Source organism: Oncorhynchus masou, chromosome 30 (genome assembly GCF_036934945.1).
Source record: "Oncorhynchus masou masou isolate Uvic2021 chromosome 30, UVic_Omas_1.1, whole genome shotgun sequence".
Taxonomy (NCBI): Eukaryota; Metazoa; Chordata; class Actinopteri; order Salmoniformes; family Salmonidae; genus Oncorhynchus; species Oncorhynchus masou.
This window is the reverse complement of record NC_088241.1, coordinates 15,101,768-15,124,346: the sequence shown is the minus strand read 5'-3', so window position 1 is coordinate 15,124,346 and position 22,579 is coordinate 15,101,768. Positions and strand designations below refer to the sequence as shown.

Sequence of the window (22,579 nt, the reverse complement as noted above, 5' to 3'; positions counted from 1 at the left end):
AACATTACGATCCAGTCTAAAGTGCTGCAAAAATCACAAACTCACTAATCTCTCTTGAAAATGTCTTACTGGCTGTTCTGTAGGAGTCATATTCACTTAACTCATAAGCACATAACAGAAGGCTGAATGACAGCGAGGCAAAGATCCCAGGCATAAATACCACAAGCCTTTAGTCCTTCTAACATCTTTTCTTCCCCTGCCACTCTCCTCTTCTCTCCCGTTCCCTCCTTCCCAGGCGCCAGGAGCCACTTACCGGGCCGGGCTGCTCTCACAAAGCAGAGTAGAAACACCTCTCTGAGTCTAAGTACACACACCATCTTTCCCTCCTCCTGGCTCGTGGAGAAGAGACTGGCTCCGTGAGGACAGGAATCCTGCTCTGGGCGTGACTGGGACACTGCGTACCATGCCTCTGCCTCACCTCAAACCTGAACCTGAACCAGGTTGCTGCCTAACCCCTCAGTGGGAGCCAAGAAGGAATAGCGTCCCGGGGGTGTGAAGAGGAGGAGTAGAGGGAAAACAACCTCTCCCTCCCTCTCTCCTGTGTCATATTGACTGACTGACTGACATACCGCTCCGTCCCTCCCACAGATCACAGCTAATGTGAAGGCTTTACTGTGCTGCACCTCTGAGGTGAAAATACTGTACCAGTCTGGCTGTGGTCTCTTACCACACAGACTAGTGTGACTGCTGCACTACTATTGTGACATTACACCTCAGTGTGAGATGGTCTGCATGTGCAGACAGGCAAAAGGCAGTGTGTGCCAAACACGGGTCGATATTTTACTGACTGTAGGTTTCCACTTGGGAGAAACATGTGAGACATCTTTATGAGAAAATGAATAGAAATAGGAATGCAATGTCGTGATTTGTTGTAATGTCAAACTGCACTGTAGTCTACTTAATGTGCCAAAAAACTAAACGTCCTCCTCCTCTATCCGATGACCCTGTTATTACACCACAACACACGCGCGTGCACACACACACACACACACACACACACACACACACACACACACACACACACACACACACACACACACACACACACACACACACACACACACACACACACACACACACACACACACACACACACACACACACACACACACACACACACAGCCTTAAATGAGTCATCACCTCAGTACAATAACTTCCCAGAAAGGGGGATGATTACTTCATGAATATCAGTGGTTCAGGCTTCATAATTTCAAAGGCTGCTGTAGTTAATGCTTAATTTCTGGCATGTGAATCCATATCATTAATCAACCACTGTACTGCTTCAGTCCTTTGATGGTGTAACAGGAAAGAGAGAGATTAGAACAACAGCAGCAGCAGAAATAGTCCTTTGATTCTCTCAGCAGGGACTGAAGGCCTTACACTATCAGATAAAACTACTACAGAAACACTGACTGTGAAACATTCAATCTCTGGAAAAGACACTGGTCAGATACAGCCAATAGAGGACATGAGAGATTGGTTGATTGATAGATTGATCGATATTAACTTTATTGACATGGGGGCCACTTACGTCGATGGCATCCCTCTCGAAGATGCGTAGCTGCAGGAAGAGTTCCAGTTTGATCTTCCTCTCCTGAAACAGGTCTTCCATCTGAGCCTGGGCCTCGTCCAGCTGCTGTAGGACACTCTGGATGTGGGCCATGGAGCTGTTGTGGGGAGTCTTGTTACTGGAGATAGCAGAGTCCCTGTGTGGAGGCCGGAGTCAGAGATTAGACAGGTCAACAAACACATTAAATACACTCCTTTCAATATCATGAACGACATGTAACATGGTAGGTGGTGGAACAGCTTGCAAAGTTTAATTATGTGTTAGACGGCATGCTCTTAGAAGCTTCAAATGCACCTCTGTTGCCAGTTAGTAGCGTGCAGTGCTGTTATCAATGTCTCTTAATGGTAGGGCAAATGTAGATTAGGGGGACAGTAATACTGCTCTACAATGCTGCACAGTTCTAAATAAACTACCTTTATTACTTGGTGAATTAGCTCAGATCTACAAAAGTAGAGGGGGTAGGATATTTCTATGGCGGGTAGGGGCTAGAAGGGGTGGATTTAGGATAGAGGATGAGTGCACTGTGAGCTACCTGAGCTGCTGGATGAGGTCCTCTCCCTCCTTGATGACGTTGACAGTGGCCTGCAGGGTGGTCTGTTGCTGCTGGCCGAAGCGTTTGATCAGGTCCTGCACCGCCTCCACAGACTCAGCATACACATCATCCAGCAGCTCCTTCTGCAGCTCCTCCAACCATGTCCACAGCTGCATGGGCACACAGTGACAGACAACCCAGGCGGCCAATCAGAAATACAGTAAGAGGTCTGCCGGCCAATCACACGAGAGCAACTTGTTACGCTACAAACACACTAGAAAGGTAAAGGAGAAGACTGCTATCACACAGAGAGGCAGGTAAAGATGGACAAATGAAAAGCAGAGGAGAGAGGGAGAGAAAGAGGAGTGAAGGAGGGAGCTGCATTGAGTCATTGTGGCAGGATTAACCATCTGGTTATATTGGCATGGTGACCCAAACCAAAGCACCCGTACCAGCATGTCGGACCCTCCCTGCCCAATCTACTACCCACCGCTTTTTTTCTTTGCATCCCAAATGCCACCCTATTTCCTATATAGTGCACTACTTTTGACCAGCTCCCGTAGGGCCCTTTTCAAAATAAGTGTGCTATGTAGGGAATAGTATGCCATTTGAGACCAAAAATGTGTTTTGTTCCAGTTCATACAGCTCTATTTTTCTATAATAACACACAAGGACAGGCAAACACGACACTGGCTAAGAACAGAGGAGGAAAGTTGGAACCGGGCCTAATCCAACCACCTCTATACAACAGATGGGTATTATTACACCGTATGGACACATAAAAGAAATGATGAATTCATATGAATATCAGGCCACCACCATCCACTGTGAGTCATGCACTGTAAAGATGATATCAATGTCAGCACGCAGAGTAAAGTACAGCGCACTGGCACAGAACCTTTACAGAAAGGTTAATGCTGTTCATTAATGCCTAAACAAATGACATTGATTGAAACAACACAGATTGCAAGTTAACGTTCTCATAAAAGCTTCATGTTGTTTTTAGGAGACTACAGTGAAGAAAGAACCACATCTATAGGTAAAACTGACACCTCTCTCTCAGCCACAACATTGAACAACGGGAAGAAACACTCATTCCAAAGGTCTGCCTTCTTACAAGGGAAACCTTTCAAACACAACACACATGTAATCTTCACCACAAATAAAGGCATGACAAATTACAGCTTTGAATAGAAGGTATTTCAGAAACAGAACAGCTTCTTAAATTGTGGCAATAGCTAGAGGCTCTAGTCTAGTGGAAGAGAGTAGAGGGGGAGGAAGGCACTGTGTTTAGGCTGTTGGAGATGTGTGTTACGCTCAGGAAAAGATGCCTATATGTCAATGTCAGAGTCACTTTGGGCAGCCGATCCACTGTCACAGGACACATCATTAAGTGATGATGCCCGAGAATACGGTGTTTGGAGGATATTTAGGTGTTTGGAAGATGTTTAGGCTGTTGGAGATGTGTGTTACGCTCAGGAAAACATGCCTATATGTCAATGTCAGAGTCACGCACGGGTGTTGTTAGAGTGCCGGCAAACCGTGCCAATTTATACTCCAAACACCGGCTTTGAGGGCATTATCACTTTTATATTACGGGTTACCGACATGTTCATATGATGATTTACATATTTTAATTAAAATATTATTTTGATGAATTTATTCATACTGCCACAAGATATAGTTCCGACTCAAATCTAGGGTTGCTACCCAAGCTGGCTGGTCGTTCATTCTATCGGTTCGGTTGCCAGAGACGCAACCCACTCTTAAGGATCCGCCCCTTTAAAAAACAATAACGCCTAAAATGACATACCCAAATCTAAGTCTTTTTGTTCTGTTTCCATGGACACGACCCAGTCGTTTGTTCTAAACGTTCCATTGGTTGGCAACATTCTTATGCCTTGCTTGCTAACTAGCCAATAACGGCTAACTTACAGTCACATCAAACAGTGTAGCCAGAATAACAGCAAAGTAGCTGCATTTGCATTTGTTTAAGCTGTTTTCTAGTGACATTTATTTGGATACATCCATAACAATGAGCTAATGAGTGTGGTGTCGGAGTGTGGTGTCAGGCGAATAACCTCACACTCAACGTCAACAAAACAAAGGAGATGATCGTGGACTTCAGGAAACAGCAGAGGGAGCACCTCCCTATCCACATCGACGGGACAGTAGTGGAGAAGGTGGAAAGGTTTAAGTAACTCGGCGTACACATCACTGACAAACTGAAATGGTCCACCCACACAGACAGCGTGGTGAAGACAGCGCCTCTTCAACCTCAGGAGGCTGGAGAAATTTGGCTTGTCACCGAAAACACTCACAAACTTTTACAGATGCACAATCGAGAGCATCCTGTCGGGTTGTATCAACGCCTGGTATGGCAACTGCTCCGCCCACAACCGTAAGTCTCTCCAGAGGGTAGTGAGGTCTGCACAACGCATCACCAGGGGCAAACTACCTGCCCTCCAGGACACCTATATATCGAATTTGAAAATTTAAACAATGTTGCAAATGTCGGAGAGACATACAGCAAGGTTTATACAAATCTCCTCTGTTGAAAACTAAATGTTAGTATAAAAAAAATGTGAGATAATGTCTAAATGCTTTTTATAGTGGAGATCAATTTTATAAATTGCCTGGCTGGGCTGATGAGACAGTGGATTGCGCAGTCAGGTGGAACAGAGTAATTTACGGAAAAGACACTGGCTGGAATGCGGTTTTAACCAATCAGCATTCAGGATTAGACCCAACCGTTGTATAAATACAATATAATGCACGCAAGCACACACACTCACACTTCCACTCTGTTGTGTGGCAGTACTGATGTAATAAATTCTTCATGTCGCTAAACTCCTGTACCTCTTACTACCCTGGCTGGCTGTCATCTCTTTCACAACACTAACTGGGCTGGGACGAGGGGGGAGGTTGAACTCCTTTAAAGGTTGAATTTAAACTTTCCTCAGGGTGAGCAGGGGAGAACCCTCACACAGCCCTACCATGAGAACATCTACACCAGATGTCATTACCACCTCTAGAGGGGTATCAATATTACAACAGCTAGCTGGCAGGTCTCAATACACACAACTTTCTTTAATAGTTAAAAGGGTTTAAAGTCGTTTCACACTCAGATTCATGCAATTTAGTAGACTCTGAGCCATAGCCCTGACTAAAGACATACTGTAGATCGAATACAACTATAACTTTCATTAGTACAGTTTTTTCAACAGGTACAGAGCTACTGTATAATCCTATAAGGGGACCCAGACTCGTACCTCTTTGACGTGAGTATGGAAGGCCACAGACATGTCCAGGAGGACCTTACGTTGCTCCACGCGACGTACAAAGTCCTGAATGCGGTCCTCTAGCTGGTGGGCTGCCTGGTAGATCTCCTCTGGATCACATTCTCCTGTCTGGGCCAGCTGCTCTGCTGCCTCCAGCAGCTTGTCAGCGTTAGTATAGGTGTTCTGGATAGGGGGACATTAGAAGAGACATTATGCGGACTGCCACATTACAGGTAATTATAAACTTAGCAAAAAAAGAAATGTCCCTTTTTCAGGACCCTGTCTTTTAAAGATAATTCGTAGAAATCCAAATAACTTCACAGATTTTCATTGTGAAGGGTTTAAACACTGTTTCACATGCTTGTTCAATGAACCATAAACAAATAATGAACATGCACCTGTGGAACGGTTGTTAAGACACTAACAGCTTACAGACGGTAGGCAATCAAGGTCACAGTTATGAAAACTTAGGACACTAAAGAGGTATTTCTACTAACACCAAAAGAAAGATGCCCAGGGTCCCTGCTCATCTGCGTGAACGTGCCTTAGGCATGCTGCAAGGAGGCATGAGGACTGCAGATGTGGCAAGGGCAATAAATTGCAATGTCCGTACTGTGAGACGCCTAAGACAGCGCTACAGGAAGACAGGACGGACAGGTGATCGGCCTCGCAGTGTCAGACCACGTGTAACAACACCTGCACAGGATAGATACATCCGAACATCACACCTGCAGGACAGGTACACGATGGCAACAACAACTGCCCGAGTTACACCAGGAACTCAAAATCTCTCCATCAGTGCTCAGACTGTCCGCAATAGGCTGAGAGAGGCTGGACTGAGGGCTTGTACGACTGTTGTAAGGCAGGTCCTCACCAGACATCACTGGCAACAACGTCGCCTATGGGCACAAACCCACCGTCGCTGGACCAGGCAGGATTGGCAAAAAGTGCTCTTTGTTGATGAGTTGCAGTTTTGTCTCACCAGGGATGATGGTCGGATTCACTTTTATTGTCGAAGGAATGAGCATTACACCGAGGCCTGTACTCTGGAGCGGGATCGATTTGGAGGTGGAGGGTCCGTCATGGTCTGGGGCGGTATGTCACAGCATCATCAGACTGAGATGGTTGTCATTGCAGGCAATCTCAACGCTGTGCGTTACAGGGAAGACATCCTCCTCCCTCATGTGGTACCCTTCCTGGAGGCTCATCCTGACATGACCCTCCAACAGACATGACCCTCCAACATGACAATGCCACTAGCCATACTGCTCATTCTGTGCGTGATTTCCAGGTATGTCAGTGTTCTGCCAAGGCCAGCGAAGAGACAGGATCTCAATCCCATTTAGCATGTCTGGGAGATGTTGGATTGGAGGGTGAGGGCTAGGGCCATTCCCTCCAGAAATGTCCGGGAACTTGCAGGTGTCTTGGTGGAAGAGTGGGGTAACATCTCACTGCAAGAACTGGCAAATCTGGTTCAGTCCATGAGGAGGAGATGCACTGCAGTACTTACATGTAAAACAGCTGGTGGCCACACCAGATACTGACTGTTTTTTGATTTTGACCCCCCCGTTGTTCAGGGACACATTATTCCATTTCTGTTAGTCACATGTCTGTGGAACTTGTTCAGTTTATGTCTCAGTTACTGAATGTTGTTATGTTCATCCAAATATTTACACATGTTAAGGTTGCTGAAAATAAACGCAGTTGACAGTGAGAGGACGTTTCTTTTTTTGCTGAGTTAATGAACATATGACTAATAATATATAAATGAATAAGTTCACAATTTTTTCTTTGTGTGTGTGTGTGCGTGTGTGTGTGCGCGTGTGTGCGTGTGTGTCCCAGCTCACCTGGGCCACCTCCTCAAAGTCCTCGTGTCTCTTCTGTAGGGCCCGAGCTCTGTGTAGGGACTTCCCCACTCCGGTATGCTTACTGAGGAAGGCTTCACCATGGTTCTCTATCCAGTCCAGCACCTGCACACACACACACACACACACACACACACACACACACACACACACACACACACACACACACACACACACACACACACACACACACACACACACACACACACACACACACACACACACACACACACACACACACACACACAGGGGCAAGAGTGAGAGACTGAAATACCTCTGGTACAGAGAGGGTTTGCCAGAGCCGTGTGTAATAAAGGCTGTTATTAGGACCCTAGAGAAATGTAGCACATGCTCGATGACAACATCTGTGTACAGTGATAGGCCTTAGTATAGTCGCTACTTGGAATCAGATACGTTGAGCGTTTGGTTGAGGCTGCCTGCTGGCTACAATGGAATCAATTAAATAGGCTTGTCCTAAAAATGCACCCCCAGCACTGCATGCAGGCTCAATTAAATGCTTGAAGCATTTGCAAGAAAACAGATACTATTTGAACCCAGGTGTGGTGACTACTAGCCTATGAACAGGTACATTATTGGTCTTTATGCGCTGATCTGATGTGCTGCGCCACAAGAGGGAGCTTTGGGACTTTCAGCTTGACGAACTGTGTCTGGGACAGTTCTACAGACGGCCCTGTTCTGTTCAAGGCTGCTGCCATAACATAATGCCTTCCCAGTTTAGACCCACCCTCTACCCTCTGCTCTGCATCACTGTGCCAAGTCTGGGTCTGCGTCTCAAATGGCCCCCTATTCCTAGTCCGTAAGGTTTTGGTCAAAAGTAGTGCACTATATAGGGAATAGGGTGTTATTTGGGACACAGCCTGGTACTTTTAATAAGGAAACATGGATGAAGAAATCCATAATCCACTACAGACCAACGTGTCAGCCTTTCTATGGACTGTGATAATATATCTCAGTTAATAACGGCCTTATTATTTATTGAACAGATGGGTGGCCAGCTGCCTCATCTCACTATTATTGCTGAATAGAAGAATAAACAGGATTTTGATTGAGGTTTTTCAAGGTCTCTCCTCTTAGAGCGCATCATTCTATGGGACATATGGAACACGCAACACATTACGTGGCAGTAAATTGGATTACCATGGCAACTAGTACGTATCAGGAGAGAGAGAAACAGAGAGTGAGGGAGGGAGAGAGAGAGAGAGAGAGAGAGAGGGAGGGAGAGAGAGAGAGAGAGAGAGAGAGAGTGGGAGAGAGATAGAGAGTAACAGAGAATAACGAGCATGTCCACAGGGCACAGAGAAGTAGAAACCAGCTCAGTCCTAATCACAAGGGTCTGTCAGCCACTCACAAAGATACGTTTTCACTCAGAAACCCCAGGAGCCACTGGAAACGCTTTGAAGAAAGTGGAGATGGATAAATGTACCCCGCAAAATTACAACACAGTTCTCTTTAGTTTTGAACATGCATGAAAATCAGCTTTTATATGAATAAAACACTGTACAATAGGTATAGTGGTCCCTGACAATGATGGTAAGGTGTCTGTGTATTATGTATTCTGTATGTTTGTTTGTGTGTGTTTGTGTGTATGTTTGTGTCACTGTGTGTGTGTGTGTGTGTGTGTGTGTGTGTGTGTGTGTGTGTGTGTGTGTGTGTGTGTGTGTGTGTGTGTGTGTGTGTGTGTGTGTGTGTGTGTGTGTGTGTGTGTGTGTGTGTGTGTGTGTGTGTGTGCCTGCGTCTTCCTGAGTGTGTGTACCTGCTGGACGTCCTGTTGGAAGACACAGAGCTGCAGGCGCTGGTGAAGCCGGACCTTGCGGTGTTGCCAGATGTTTTCCAGTTGTCTTTGGTGGTGTAGCACCTCGTGGATGATGTCCAGTACGTGGTGCACCGCCTTGGAGTAGTTGGCCGAGGCCGTCAGCGAATCAGCACTACCCGGGGTCAGGGGCCGCTGCAGCTTGTCCAATAGGGACTTCCCGTCTTGGCTCACCTGGAGAGGAAAGGAGAAGATAGGAGAGATCCCAGGTGAGGTGAGGAAAAAGTTGACAATGAACTTTGAAAACACAACTGAATCGGATTTATGCAGGATTTCTTTAGTGCATGTTGCAGATGCTATTTATTTTACTTTAAAGCACGACGACACAAAAAGTGCTAAATCACCAACTAATCTCTTCAATACATGAGCACTGGGCACCAGAATGTGTAGTGACTGCAGGCCCCATAGTACCTCAGAGTAGGCAGTGGTGATGTGCTCATAGAGTCCTGTGTGATGGTGGATGGTGTCCTCCAAGTCCTGTAGCTCAGAGGGCAGGTCTCCTTCTCCACACGCCTTACACCACGGCTCCACATTACCCATGTACTGGAGGAGACACACACATTGTAATGGTAATCACAAGGGTGTGTGTGCATGGTGGTGTGTGGTACAGAAAGAAAAGAGACCAACACCTATAGAAGGTGAAAGGTAAATTATGGTAATTCTCAACAGCGCATTAGTTCTACTACTTGAAATAACGTCATGACTACCACAGTAACTAGCGCACACAAAAACACTTCTTCTAAAATACAAAAACATGTAAATAGCAAAAACAGGCATTGAAAAATACTTATAATTGTCCTCGTGTCTGTCTCCCTCCCTGCATCCCTCCCTCCCTGCCTCCCTCCCTGTCTGCCTCCCTCCCTCCCTCCCTCCCTGCATCCCTCCCTCCCTGTCTCCCTCCCTGTCTGTCTGTCTGTCTGTCTCCCTCCCTGTCTCCCTCCCTCCCTCCCTGTCTGTCTGTCTGTTTTATATATCAGTCAATTACACATTCATGGCAGGGGACGAAAGCAACACATTGCCTTGCAGGCAGCCCTAGCTAACATTATTATTAGCTCTGCATCATCCCAGCAGCGTACTACAATGCCATTAAGAGATAGGAACTATTTTCATCTGTTCCTGTGGAAGCTGGCCAGGGAGAGGAGGAGAGGAAAGTAGAACAGAAAGTAGAGGCACTTCAGGAGAATAATGATACAAAACAAGTGATTATTCTAGAAATGAAGGGATGAAGAGAGTGGAGATAAAAGACATAGGCATCATGTCATAAAAAAATGTCAGTGTGTGCGTCTCTCTCTCTCTCTTTGTGTTTCTCCTCAACCATCCCCCCGTTCGTCCCCAGACTGACAGAGAGGTCTAGAACCATGGTAAAGAAACACAGACACACACACGCACATAACTCAAACTCAGCTTCACATGCCAACCGCACACAACCAAACATCAGATACGACACCTCCACATGAATCAGTTTGTTGGAAAACACATGACAACAACTAAGTCCATATATAACATGGGCCTCTACCAAAGCAGGGTAAGATTCAATCCATGGAGTAGCTTCAAATCCTTGCGGACAGTAGGGTACACAAACATGTAGTCTATAACAATACTGCCCACCCTGCTACTCTGGACATCTGGTTTCAACCTGACCTCATGCACTACAATAGAGGTGAAGAGAGAAGAATGCAGAGAGGGAGGAGGAGAAAGGAAGACAGACGGGAAGAAAAAGCTTCAGTGATGAAAGATGGAGAAAGGAGGGGGAGCAAATCGAGGCAGAGAGAGGAAAAGAGAGAGGAAAAGAGAGAGGAAAAGAGAGAGGAAAAGAGAGAGGAAAAGAGAGAGGAAAATAACAAGAGTGGGTCTCCGTAGGAGCACAGCGCTGGAACAGGTAGTAGAGGGTCAGAGTGTTTTGGCCCTCTACTGTTCAATCTGGAAAATCACAATGTGTGTGTGCGAGTGTTGTGTGTGTGTGCGAGTGTGTGTGTATGTGTGTATGTGTGTCTGTGTGTGTGTGTGTGTGTGTGCTTCCTCCTCACCTGGTCCACCTTCAGGTGGAAAATCTCCAGAGAGGAAAAGAGAGCGAAAAACTGACCTGAGATCTGCTGGATCTGAGAGAGGAAACAGACAGACATGATGCGGTTGATATTTACATAGACATTCTGGAAGGAGAGTGAAAAGAGAGAGGAAAAGAGAGAGGAAGGAGAGGGAATGAGAGGAAAATAACAAGTGTGGGTCTCATTCTGTAAGGAGATGGAGGGGACATGATAGACATTCTGTAAGGAGAGGGAGGGGACATGATAGACATTCTGTAAGGAGATGGACTGTTCAATTCTGTAAAATCACACATGATAGACATTCTGTAAGGAGAGGGAGTGGACATGATAGACATTCTGTAAGGAGATGGAGTGTATGATAGACATTCTGTAAGGAGATGGGAGGGGACATGATGACATTCTGTAAGGAGTGTGAGGGGACATGATAGACATTCTGTAAGGAGAGGGAGGGGACATGATAGACATTCTGTAAGGGAAGGGGACATGATAGACATTCTGTAAGTAGGGTGGAGGGGACATGATAGACATTCTGTAAGGAGAGGGAGGGGACATGATAGACATTCTGTAAGGAGAGGGAGGGGACATGATAGACATTCTGTAAGGATCTGCTGAGGGCGACATGATAGACATTCTGTAAGGAGAGGGAGCCATGATAGACATTCTGTAAGGAGACATGATAGACATTCTGTATATTTACATGATAGACATTCTGGAAGGAGAGGGAGGAGACATGATAGACATTCTGTAAGGAGAGGGAGAATGATAGACATTCTGTAAGGGTTAGGGGATAGGGAGACATGATAGACATTCTGTAAGGAGAGGGAGGGGACATGATAGACATTCTGTAAGGAGAGGGAGGGGACATGATAGACATTCTGTAAGGAGATGGAGGGGACATGATAGACATTCTGTAAGGAGAGGGAGGGGACATGATAGACATTCTGTAAGGAGAGGGAGGGGACATGATAGACATTCTGTAAGGAGAGGGAGGGGACATGATAGACATTCTGTAAGGAGAGGGAGGGGACATGATAGACATTCTGTAAGGAGAGGGAGGGGATATGATAGACATTCTGTAAGGAGAGGGAGGGGACATGATAGACATTCTGTAAGGAGAGGGAGGGGACATGATAGACATTCTGTAAGGAGAGGGAGGGGATATGATAGACATTCTGTAAGGAGAGGGAGGGGACATGATAGACATTCTGTAAGGAGAGGGAGGGGACATGATAGACATTCTGTAAGGAGAGGGAGGGGACATGATAGACATTCTGTAAGGAGAGGGAGGGGACATGATAGACATTCTGTAAGGAGAGGGAGGGGACATGATAGACATTCTGTAAGGAGAGGGAGGGGACATGATAGACATTCTGTAAGGAGAGGGAGGGGACATGATAGACATTCTGTAAGGAGAGGGAGGGGACATGATAGACATTCTGTAAGGAGAGGGAGGGGACATGATAGACATTCTGTAAGGAGAGGGAGGGGACATGATAGACATTCTGTAAGGAGAGGGAGGGGACATGATAGACATTCTGTAAGGAGAGGGAGGGGACATGATAGACATTCTGTAAGGAGAGGGAGGGGACATGATAGACATTCTGTAAGGAGAGGGAGGGGACATGATAGACATTCTGTAAGGAGAGGGAGGGGACATGATAGACATTCTGTAAGGAGAGGGAGGGGACATGATAGACATTCTGTAAGGAGAGGGAGGGGAACATGATAGACATTCTGTAAGGAGAGGGAGGGGATATGATAGACATTCTGTAAGGAGAGGGAGGGGACATGATAGACATTCTGTAAGGAGAGGGAGGGGACATGATAGACATTCTGTAAGGAGAGGGAGGGGATATGATAGACATTCTGTAAGGAGAGGGAGGGGACATGATAGACATTCTGTAAGGAGAGGGAGGGGACATGATAGACATTCTGTAAGGAGAGGGAGGGGACATGATAGACATTCTGTAAGGAGAGGGAGGGGACATGATAGACATTCTGTAAGGAGAGGGAGGGGACATGATAGACATTCTGTAAGGAGAGGGAGGGGACATGATAGACATTCTGTAAGGAGAGGGAGGGGACATGATAGACATTCTGTAAGGGAGAGATAGACATTCTGTAAGGAGGGAGGGGACATGATAGACATTCTGTAAGGAGAGGGAGGGGACATGATAGACATTCTGTAAGGAGAGGGAGGGGACATGATAGACATTCTGTAAGGAGAGGGAGGGGACATGATAGACATTCTGTAAGGAGAGGGAGGGGACATGATAGACATTCTGTAAGGAGAGGGAGGGGACATGATAGACATTCTGTAAGGAGAGGGAGGGGGACATGATAGACATTCTGTAAGGAGAGGGAGGGGACATGATAGACATTCTGTAAGGAGAGGGAGGGGACATGATAGACATTCTGTAAGGAGAGGGAGGGGACATGATAGACATTCTGTAAGGAGAGGGAGGGGACATGATAGACATTCTGTAAGGAGAGGGAGGGGACATGATAGACATTCTGTAAGGAGAGGGAGGGGAACATGATAGACATTCTGTAAGGAGAGGGAGGGGACATGATAGACATTCTGTAAGGAGAGGGAGGGGACATGATAGACATTCTGTAAGGAGAGGGAGGGGACATGATAGACATTCTGTAAGGAGAGGGAGGGGACATGATAGACATTCTGTAAGGAGAGGGAGGGGACATGATAGACATTCTGTAAGGAGAGGGAGGGGACATGATAGACATTCTGTAAGGAGAGGGAGGGGACATGATAGACATTCTGTAAGGAGAGGGAGGGGACATGATAGACATTCTGTAAGGAGAGGGAGGGGACATGATAGACATTCTGTAAGGAGAGGGAGGGGACATGATAGACATTCTGTAAGGAGAGGGAGGGGACATGATAGACATTCTGTAAGGAGAGGGAGGGGACATGATAGACATTCTGTAAGGAGAGGGAGGGGACATGATAGACATTCTGTAAGGAGAGGGAGGGGACATGATAGACATTCTGTAAGGAGAGGGAGGGGACATGATAGACATTCTGTAAGGAGAGGGAGGGGACATGATAGACATTCTGTAAGGAGAGGGAGGGGATGATATTCTGTAAGGAGACATTTCTGTAAGGAGAGGGAGGGGACATGATAGACATTCTGTAAGGAGAGGGGGGACATGATAGACATTCTGTAAGGAGAGGGAGGGGACATGATAGACATTCTGTAAGGAGAGGGAGGGGACATGATAGACATTCTGTAAGGAGAGGGAGGGGACATGATAGACATTCTGTAAGGAGAGGGAGGGGACATGATAGACATTCTGTAAGGAGAGGGAGGGGACATGATAGACATTCTGTAAGGAGAGGGAGGGGACATGATAGACATTCTGTAAGGAGAGGGAGGGGACATGATAGACATTCTGTAAGGAGAGGGAGGGGACATGATAGACATTCTGTAAGGAGAGGGAGGGGACATGATAGACATTCTGTAAGGAGAGGGAGGACACATGATAGACATTCTGTAAGGAGAGGGAGGGGATATGATAGACATTCTGTAAGGAGAGGGAGGGGACATGATAGACATTCTGTAAGGAGAGGGAGGGGACATGATAGACATTCTGTAAGGAGAGGGAGGGGACATGATAGACATTCTGTAAGGAGAGGGAGGGGACATGATAGACATTCTGTAAGGAGAGGGAGGACACATGATAGACATTCTGTAAGGAGAGGGAGGGGACATGATAGACATTCTGTAAGGAGAGGGAGGGGACATGATAGACATTCTGTAAGGAGAGGGAGGGGACATGATAGACATTCTGTAAGGAGAGGGAGGGAGGTAAGGACATGATAGACATTCTGTAAGGAGAGGGAGGGGACATGATAGACATTCTGTAAGGAGAGGGAGGGAACATGATAGACATTCTGTAAGGAGAGGGAGGGGACATGATAGACATTCTGTAAGGAGAGGGAGGGGACATGATAGACATTCTGTAAGGAGAGGGAGGGGACATGATAGACATTCTGTACGGAGAGGGGAGTAAAGTGTTACCAATATTTACATAGACAGAGGGAGGCAGGGGAGGGAGGGGGGAGGGAGGGACAAAGACAGAGATAGAGCGAGAAGGAGAGGGAGTGAGTCAGACAGACAGACAGGGTGACAGACAGAGAGGGAGGACAACAGGGAGCGAGTCACAGACAGGCAGGAAGGGAGGAGGGACAGAGACAGAGAGGGGCGGTAGACGGACAAACATAAAGACAGACAGAGACAGAGAGAGAAGGAGACAGACAGTGAAGGAGGGTTAGAAAGATAGAGATCAACACAGGGTGGGCCATGGCTACAGACCCAGCCTCAGGAGTGCCTACATCCATAGTAAGGGCTTGGGAGGCTGGCGAGAAGTTAACACAGGACACACACAACACAACCTACTGCACACACACACACACACACACACACACACACACACACACACACACACACACACACACACACACACACACACACACACACACACACACACACACACACACACACACACACACACACACACACACACACAACCCAGTCCAAATCAAACACCCAGAGAGAATATTACTCACTGAGAAGAGAACAGAACCCCTCCAGTCCAAAGGAAAACACCAGCTAGCCTTGGCCTCTACTCTCTTATGTTACAGTGAACAGAGGGGAGGTAAACTGTCAACTGGAAACAGACAATAAGGGGACTACTATCATAGTGCTAAGTGCCTGTATTATGAAACCAAACAAATCTGCATCCTGTCATGAAGATACATCGAATGGTAAAGCCAGAAATGTGTACAGAACTGAGAATATCAGTGAAGTCAAAATATTTTGTTGTTGTAGCATTTTCAGTGAAGTAAAAAAACACTTAAGATTCATGGTAAATTACATGTTACAACATTTCAAAATGGTCACCCAACTGCTGAACCAACAAACACAGCCAATCAAAAGCTAAAGGAAGTGATGGTGAGTGTGTAGCAGGCAGCTGATCTTAGTTATCCTGTGAAGCGTAGCGAGCCGAGGGGAGTGGAGGGGCTACACCCGTGGGAGAGGAGGAAGTCCCTCTAGTCTGACCACATGTCCACATGCTTCCACTCAGCCAGCTCCAGCCAGCCCCGACGGACACCCACAACACTATGTGTGGCTGGGTGGAGAGAGAGAAGGGGAGGTGAGGATAAGGGAGTGCATAGCAGGAGATCCACCCAGACAGAAAGGAGGTTCAGTCACGGGTCATGAGTTTCTCCCTCTCCTTTATCACCCATATCACAGTGATAATCACAGGGCTTAAGGCCACACCCCTCACTGCCTGCCTGCTGCTCAAAACGTAACACTTTGGATGGGTTTTATTGTGGTAGTACAGCTTTTAATCCAAAGAAAAGTGAATGGTGGGATCAAGTGTATGGTACAGTCACACACAGGCTGTGCTGTACTAAAACAGTGGTCATTACTTTCCAGTCCTATTGGCTCTAGTACAGATAAACAATGGCCAAGCTTCCCCTGTTTGAGAAGCCCTTTTAGTAGGCTTCCTCTTTCATGTGGTCAGAGCTACAACGTTATCCCAACGGTTTAATGAGGTGTTTATGGGAGACGAGCTCTTGCTGCCAGCTGTAGACACGCACACACACAGTTGATGAGCTCTCGCTGCCTGTTGTAGAGATCTACGGCATGCTGGGTAATTAAGGTTAGGGATCGATACCCTCCCTGACGCTGTCAGTGTCATCCTACTACTCGCACACTAAAACCAAAACAACACCATGTCTCTTTCATTTGGGTCCACGAAGCTGTTGTGACAAGATAGACATATATCAGCAAACACAAATTAATCATTCAGTTTTACATGCAGGACTGTTAGCATTCAATGGCTGAAACAGGTTTTTTTTAACCTTTATTTAACCAGGCAAGTCAGTTAAGGACAAATTCTTATTTTCAATGACGGCCTAGGAAGAGTGGGTTAACTGCCTGTTCAGGGGCAGAACGACAGATTTGTACCTTGTCAGCTTGGGGATTTGAACTTGCAACCTTCCGGTTACTAATCCAACGTTCCAACCACTAGGCTACCCTGCTGCCCCTAATGAATCACACAACACCGCAGTGTGCTCTGAAACAGAGGTGGGTGAATCCTCATTATACTGATCCATAGCAAGGGAACATCAATGGACCAATGTTCAACATCTCTGTCTGTCTGCAAACACTTTTTAAACTGATACGAGTTGTGAAAACCACAAGCGGACAAACAGACAGACGTACGGACGAGCAGAACAGACACACACAGGGCTGGGCTAGATAAAGACATCTGCCCTCCTGAAAAACGACAAACGCCTCTGACTCCGATGACATCTGTGAAGCATTCAAATGAGAGGTTAAATAACAGCCTCTCTTCACTACGTCTTCATTCCTGGATGTAAAACGACAGACAGCATGGTATCTTAGCCAGGGGAGCTAGGCAGAGGGCAGGCCTAATGTAAAACGACAGACAGCAAGGTATCTTAGCCAGGGGAGCTAGGCAGAGGGCAGGCCTAATGTAAAACGACAGACAGCAAGGTATCTTAGCCAGGGGAGCCAGGCAGAGTGCAGGCCTAATGTAAAACGACAGACAGCATGGTATCTTAGCCAGGGGAGCTAGGCAGAGGGCAGGCCTAATGTAAAATGACAGACAGCATGGTATCTTAGCCAGGGGAGCTAGGCAGAGGGCAGGCATAATGTAAAACGACAGACAGCAAGGTATCTTAGCCAGGGGGAGCCAGGCAGAGTGCAGGCCTAATGTAAAATGACAGACAGCATGGTATCTTAGCCAGGGGAGCTAGGCAGAGGGCAGGCCTAATGTAAAACGACAGACAGCATGGTATTTTAGCCAGGGGAGCTAGGCAGAGGGCAGGCCTAATGTAAAACGTCAGACAGCATGGTATTTTAGCCAGGGGAGCTAGGCAGAGGGCAGGCCTAATGTAAAACGTCAGACAGCATGGTATCTTAGCCAGCGGAGCTAGACAGAGGGCAGGCCTAATGTAAAACGACAGACAGCATGGTATCAGCATGGTATCTCAGCCAGGGACAGCAGCTAGACAGACAGAGGGCAGGCCTAATGTAAAACGACAGACAGCATGGTATCTTAGCCAGGGGAGCTAGACAGAGTGCAGGCCTAATGTAAAATGACAGACAGCATGGTATCTTAGCCAGGGGAGCTAGACAGAGGGCAGGCCTAATGTAAAACGACAGACAGCATGGTATCGTAGCCAGGGGAGCTAGACAGAGGGCAGGCCTAATGTAAAACTCCTGGAGGACCCGGGTTAAAGGGAAAGTAAACACTGGGCCAGGCCTCTGCATAGTATCCATTGAGTGATCACATTACATACACCACCAAGGCTTACCCACACAGCAGCATACCACAGAACCTTCCTCTGTCTCTCAAGCATCACACATACTGAGCAGGGAGGGTCCACTCCACAGAGGAAAATACTGGCACTTATACTGCTGTCACAAAGCCCATTTTTGCATGGCAAAGATATGAAGTGTGGCCGCTTTCCATCTCAACATCCCAGACTTGGGGAAATCAAAACAAATGCAATCAAGAGTTATTTGTCTACGCCACAGGGACTGGTCCGACACTGGGTGTATAGTGACATGTGAACATGATAATGATAGTGTTTCCATTGTGCTTTCGGTGTAAACAAACAGGCAACATTACAGATAGGAGATAGGATCAGGATGGAACAGGAAGAACTAATCAATGAGACTGACACAGTAATGGAGGGCTTGGCATACGCCAATAACCCAAGTCTGAGTCCCAAATGGCACCCTGTTCCCTATATAGTGCACTACTTTTGACCTGGGCCCATATGGCTCAAGTCAAATGTAGTGCACTGTATGTAGGAAATAGGGTGGCATTTGGGACACAGACCTAGGCCCAGAGACTCTGAGAGAAGAGAACGTCTTGAACAGGAAGCTCCTGGGGTTACTGGCTGACTTCTCCAAAATGAGGAACTCGACAGAAAGGCTATTTTTATTTCATATTTACCTTGTTTTAATATTCACACAGAGAGGAGACTAGGAGACTAGGCCACAATGACATCACATGTCCATTCTAGCATTACCATTTCTATTATGTGTTTCAAACAGGCTTCCATTCTGTCGCTATCGGATGGCCATCTGCTTTTCTATTGAACTGGTTTTGAATTTCTGGGCCGTTTCTCCCCAAAGTGGAACCATAGAGTTTAATGTTACAACACCCCCATAGGGGGCAGACTACCATCACATGTCCATACTTTTCATTCGCATACTACAAATGACATAATCATAGCAGATCATCAGCCTCAGCCTAAATGGCTGAACTCTAGTCTAGCTGGGGAATCGGGGATATTAGGATATTTACTCAAGGTGGAAAAAAGCATATTTATCACAACAGTGAACGCATTAACACATTGTGATTAATACTGCTGCTGTCCATGATGCTTTCATTGTGATAATCTGCCCTTTCAAACGTACGCACACACACATTTTACCCTCACAGTATCATCATCAGCAACTAGCTCTACCTCCCAAATTTGATCCTGGCAGTCACACAGTCTTTCTAGTCAACAGGAAGCATGGCATCCTGGGGAAAAGGAGGCGTCAGTCCCTCTGATCCAGAGTCCCCCTGCCTTTTGTTGACACTGCACAGTGATGGCTAAGTCATGCACAATAATGCCTGTGTGACTGTGACCAGGGCTGGGTCTAGGTCTGGGTGATCCCCCTGCCTCAATGGGGCCTGTCTGTCTGTCCGCTTCTCAAAACAAGCTAGGCTGGCTCAGCACAAAATAACTCGATAAACCTCTTACAAGCAAGATCATACTAAATGATGAGAGAATACCATTTAATTGTATAGAGAAGTGGTTCCCAAACTGTTGGGCGGGGAGTCAGTAGAAAAAAGAAAGGCAATTTGTTTTTTAAGGAACTCAGTCCGGATTTGAACTTACTCTTGAAAGTTGTAATAGAAGAATGCACAAGGTGCCATTTGGAAATTGGATAGTGCATCATCAGTTCTTCTTGTCTTGTCAGTCATTGCAGACCTTAGAGCTATTTATAACTTGTCAGAAATGTCCAGATCAACTAGCCCATGTCTACGTTTTTAAATTCATTTTTTTTAGGCCCTTTATATTGTTGTAATTTTTTGTCACTCAAATATCACATGAATACACCTTAGACATGGCAAAATGTATAGAATTGCAATAAAATGTGCTCCCTCTCTGGCCTCTAGGTCACCAGGCTGCCATGTCTCAGCTGGCTCGACAGGCTGCCATGCCTCAGCTGGCTCGACAGGCTGCCATGCCTCAGCTGGCTCGATAGGCTGCCATGCCTCAGCTGGCTCGACAGGCTGCCATGCCTCAGCTGGCTCGACAGGCTGCCATGCCTCAGCTGGCTCGACAGGCTGCCATGCCTCAGCTGGCTCGGCAGGCTGCCATGTCTCAGCTGGCTCGACAGGCTGCCATGCCTCAGCTGGCTCGACAGGCTGCCATGCCTCAGCTGGCTCAACAGGCTGCCATGCCTCAGCTGGTTCGATAGGCTGCCATGCCTCAGCTGGTTCGATAGGCTGCCATGCCTCAGCTGGTTTGACAGGCTGCCATGCCTCAGCTGGTTTGACAGGCTGCCATGCCTCAGCTGGCTCAACAGGCTGCCATGCCTCAGCTGGTTTGACAGGCTGCCATGCCTCAGCTGGCTCGACAAGCTGCCATGCCTCAGCTGGTTCAACAGGCTGCCATGCCTCAGCTGGTTCGATAGGCTGCCATGCCTCAGCTGCCTCGATAGGCTGCCACGCCTCAGCTGCCTCGATAGGCTGCCCCGCCTCAGCTGGCTCGACATGCTCCCATGCCTCAGCTGGTTCGATAGGCTGCCATGCCTCAGCTGGATCGATAGGCTGCCATGCCTCAGCTGGTTCGATAGGCTGCCATGCCTCGGCTGGCTCGACAGGCTCCCATGCCTCAGCTGGCTCAATAGGCTCCCATGCCTCAGCTGGTTCGACAAGATGCCATGTCAGAGCTGGCTTGAAAGGTTCCCATGCATTAGCTGGCTCGATAGGTTCCCATGCCTCAGCGGGATCGATAGGCTTCCATGCCTCAGCTGGATCGATAGGCTGCCATGCCTCAGCTGGTTCGATGGGCTGCCATGCCTCATCTGGCTCGACAGGCTCCCATGCCTCAGCTGGTTCGACAAGTTGCCATGCCTCAGCTGGATCGATATGCTGCCATGCCTCAGCTGGTTCGATGGGCTGCCATGCCTCATCTGGCTCGACAGGCTCCCATGCCTCAGCTGGTTCGACAAGCTGCCATGCCTCAGCTGGATTGATAGGCTGCCATGCCTCAGCTGGTTCGATGGGCTGCCATGCCTCATCTGGCTCGACAGGCTCCCATGCCTCAGCTGGTTCGACAAGCTGCCATGCCTCAGCTGGATCGATTGGCTGCCATGCCTCAGCGGGATCGACAGGCTCCCATGCCTCAGCTGGTTCGACAAGCTGCCATGCCTCATCTGGTTCGACAAGCTGCCATGCCTCAGCTGGTTCGACAAGCTGCCATGCCTCATCTGGTTCGACAAGCTGCCATGCCTCAGCTGGCTCGACAAGCTGCCATGCCTCAGCTGGTTAGATAGGTTCCATTGCCTCAGCTGGCTAGATAGGTTCCCATGCCTCAGCGAGATCATGCCTCAGCATGAGATCTTTCGAACCAGTGGAGGCATGGCAGCCTATCGAACCAGTTGAGGCATGGCAGCCTATCGAACCAGCTGAGGCATGGGAGCCTATCGAACCAGCTGAGGGATGGCAGCCTGTCGATCCCGCTGAGGCATGGGAGCCTATCGATCCAGCTGAGGCATGGCAGCCTGTCGATCCCGCTGAGTCATGGCAGCCTATCGATCCCGCTGAGGCATGGCAGCCTATCGATCCAGCTGAGGCATGGCAGCCTGTCGATCCCGCTGAGTCATGGCAGCCTATCGATCCCGCTGAGGCATGGCAGCCTATCGATCCCGCTGAGGCATGGCATGCTATCGATCCAGTTGAGGCATTGCAGCCTGTCGGTCCCGCTGTGGCATGGGAGCCTATCGAACCAGCTGAGGCATGGCAGCCTGTCGATCCCGCTGTGGCATGGGAGCCTATCGAACCAGCTGAGGCATGGCAGCCTGTCGATCCCGCTGTGGCATGGGAGCCTATCGAACCAGCTGAGGCATGGCAGCCTATCGATCCCACTGAGGCATGGGAACCTATCGATCCAGCTGAGGCATGGCAGCCTGTCGATCCAGCTGTGGCATGGGAGCCTATCGAACCAGCTGAGGCATGGCAGCCTATCGATCCCACTGTGGCATGGCATGCTATCGATCCCGCTGTGGCATGGGAACCTATCGATCCCGCTGGGGCATGGCATGCTATCGATCCAGTTGAGGCATTGCTGCCTGTTGTCCCGCTGTGGCATGGGAGCCTATCGAAC

The 22,579-nt window shown here is 47.8% G+C and overlaps 2 protein-coding genes across 5 annotated transcripts in view; both read right to left on the bottom strand.

Moving 5' to 3' along the window:
* Positions 1-9,650, bottom strand: part of LOC135522130 (triple functional domain protein-like) — a 64,565-nt gene extending 54,915 nt beyond the window's left edge. For 3 of the 4 annotated variants that reach the window (XM_064948115.1, XM_064948116.1, XM_064948117.1), the window contains exons 1-6: positions 9,491-9,649; positions 9,023-9,253; positions 7,231-7,353; positions 5,375-5,566; positions 2,103-2,272; positions 1,532-1,706 (exon numbers count right to left, since the gene is read on the bottom strand). In XM_064948115.1, coding sequence (XP_064804187.1) covers positions 1,532-1,706; positions 2,103-2,272; positions 5,375-5,566; positions 7,231-7,353; positions 9,023-9,253; positions 9,491-9,619 — 1,020 coding nt within the window. In that variant the 5' untranslated portion in view covers positions 9,620-9,649. Of the gene's footprint in view, positions 1-1,531; positions 1,707-2,102; positions 2,273-5,374; positions 5,567-7,230; positions 7,354-9,022; positions 9,254-9,490 lie in introns of all 4 variants that reach the window. The other variant, XM_064948114.1, reaches the window with a different exon arrangement.
* A 632-nt stretch (positions 9,651-10,282) lies between these two features.
* LOC135521590 (triple functional domain protein-like) overlaps positions 10,283-22,579 on the bottom strand; it is an 84,107-nt gene continuing 71,810 nt past the window's right edge. Inside the window, exons 8-9 of the mRNA XM_064947312.1 lie at positions 11,163-11,229; positions 10,283-10,287 (exon numbers count right to left, since the gene is read on the bottom strand). Coding sequence (XP_064803384.1) covers positions 10,283-10,287; positions 11,163-11,229 — 72 coding nt within the window. The remainder of the gene's footprint in view (positions 10,288-11,162; positions 11,230-22,579) is intronic.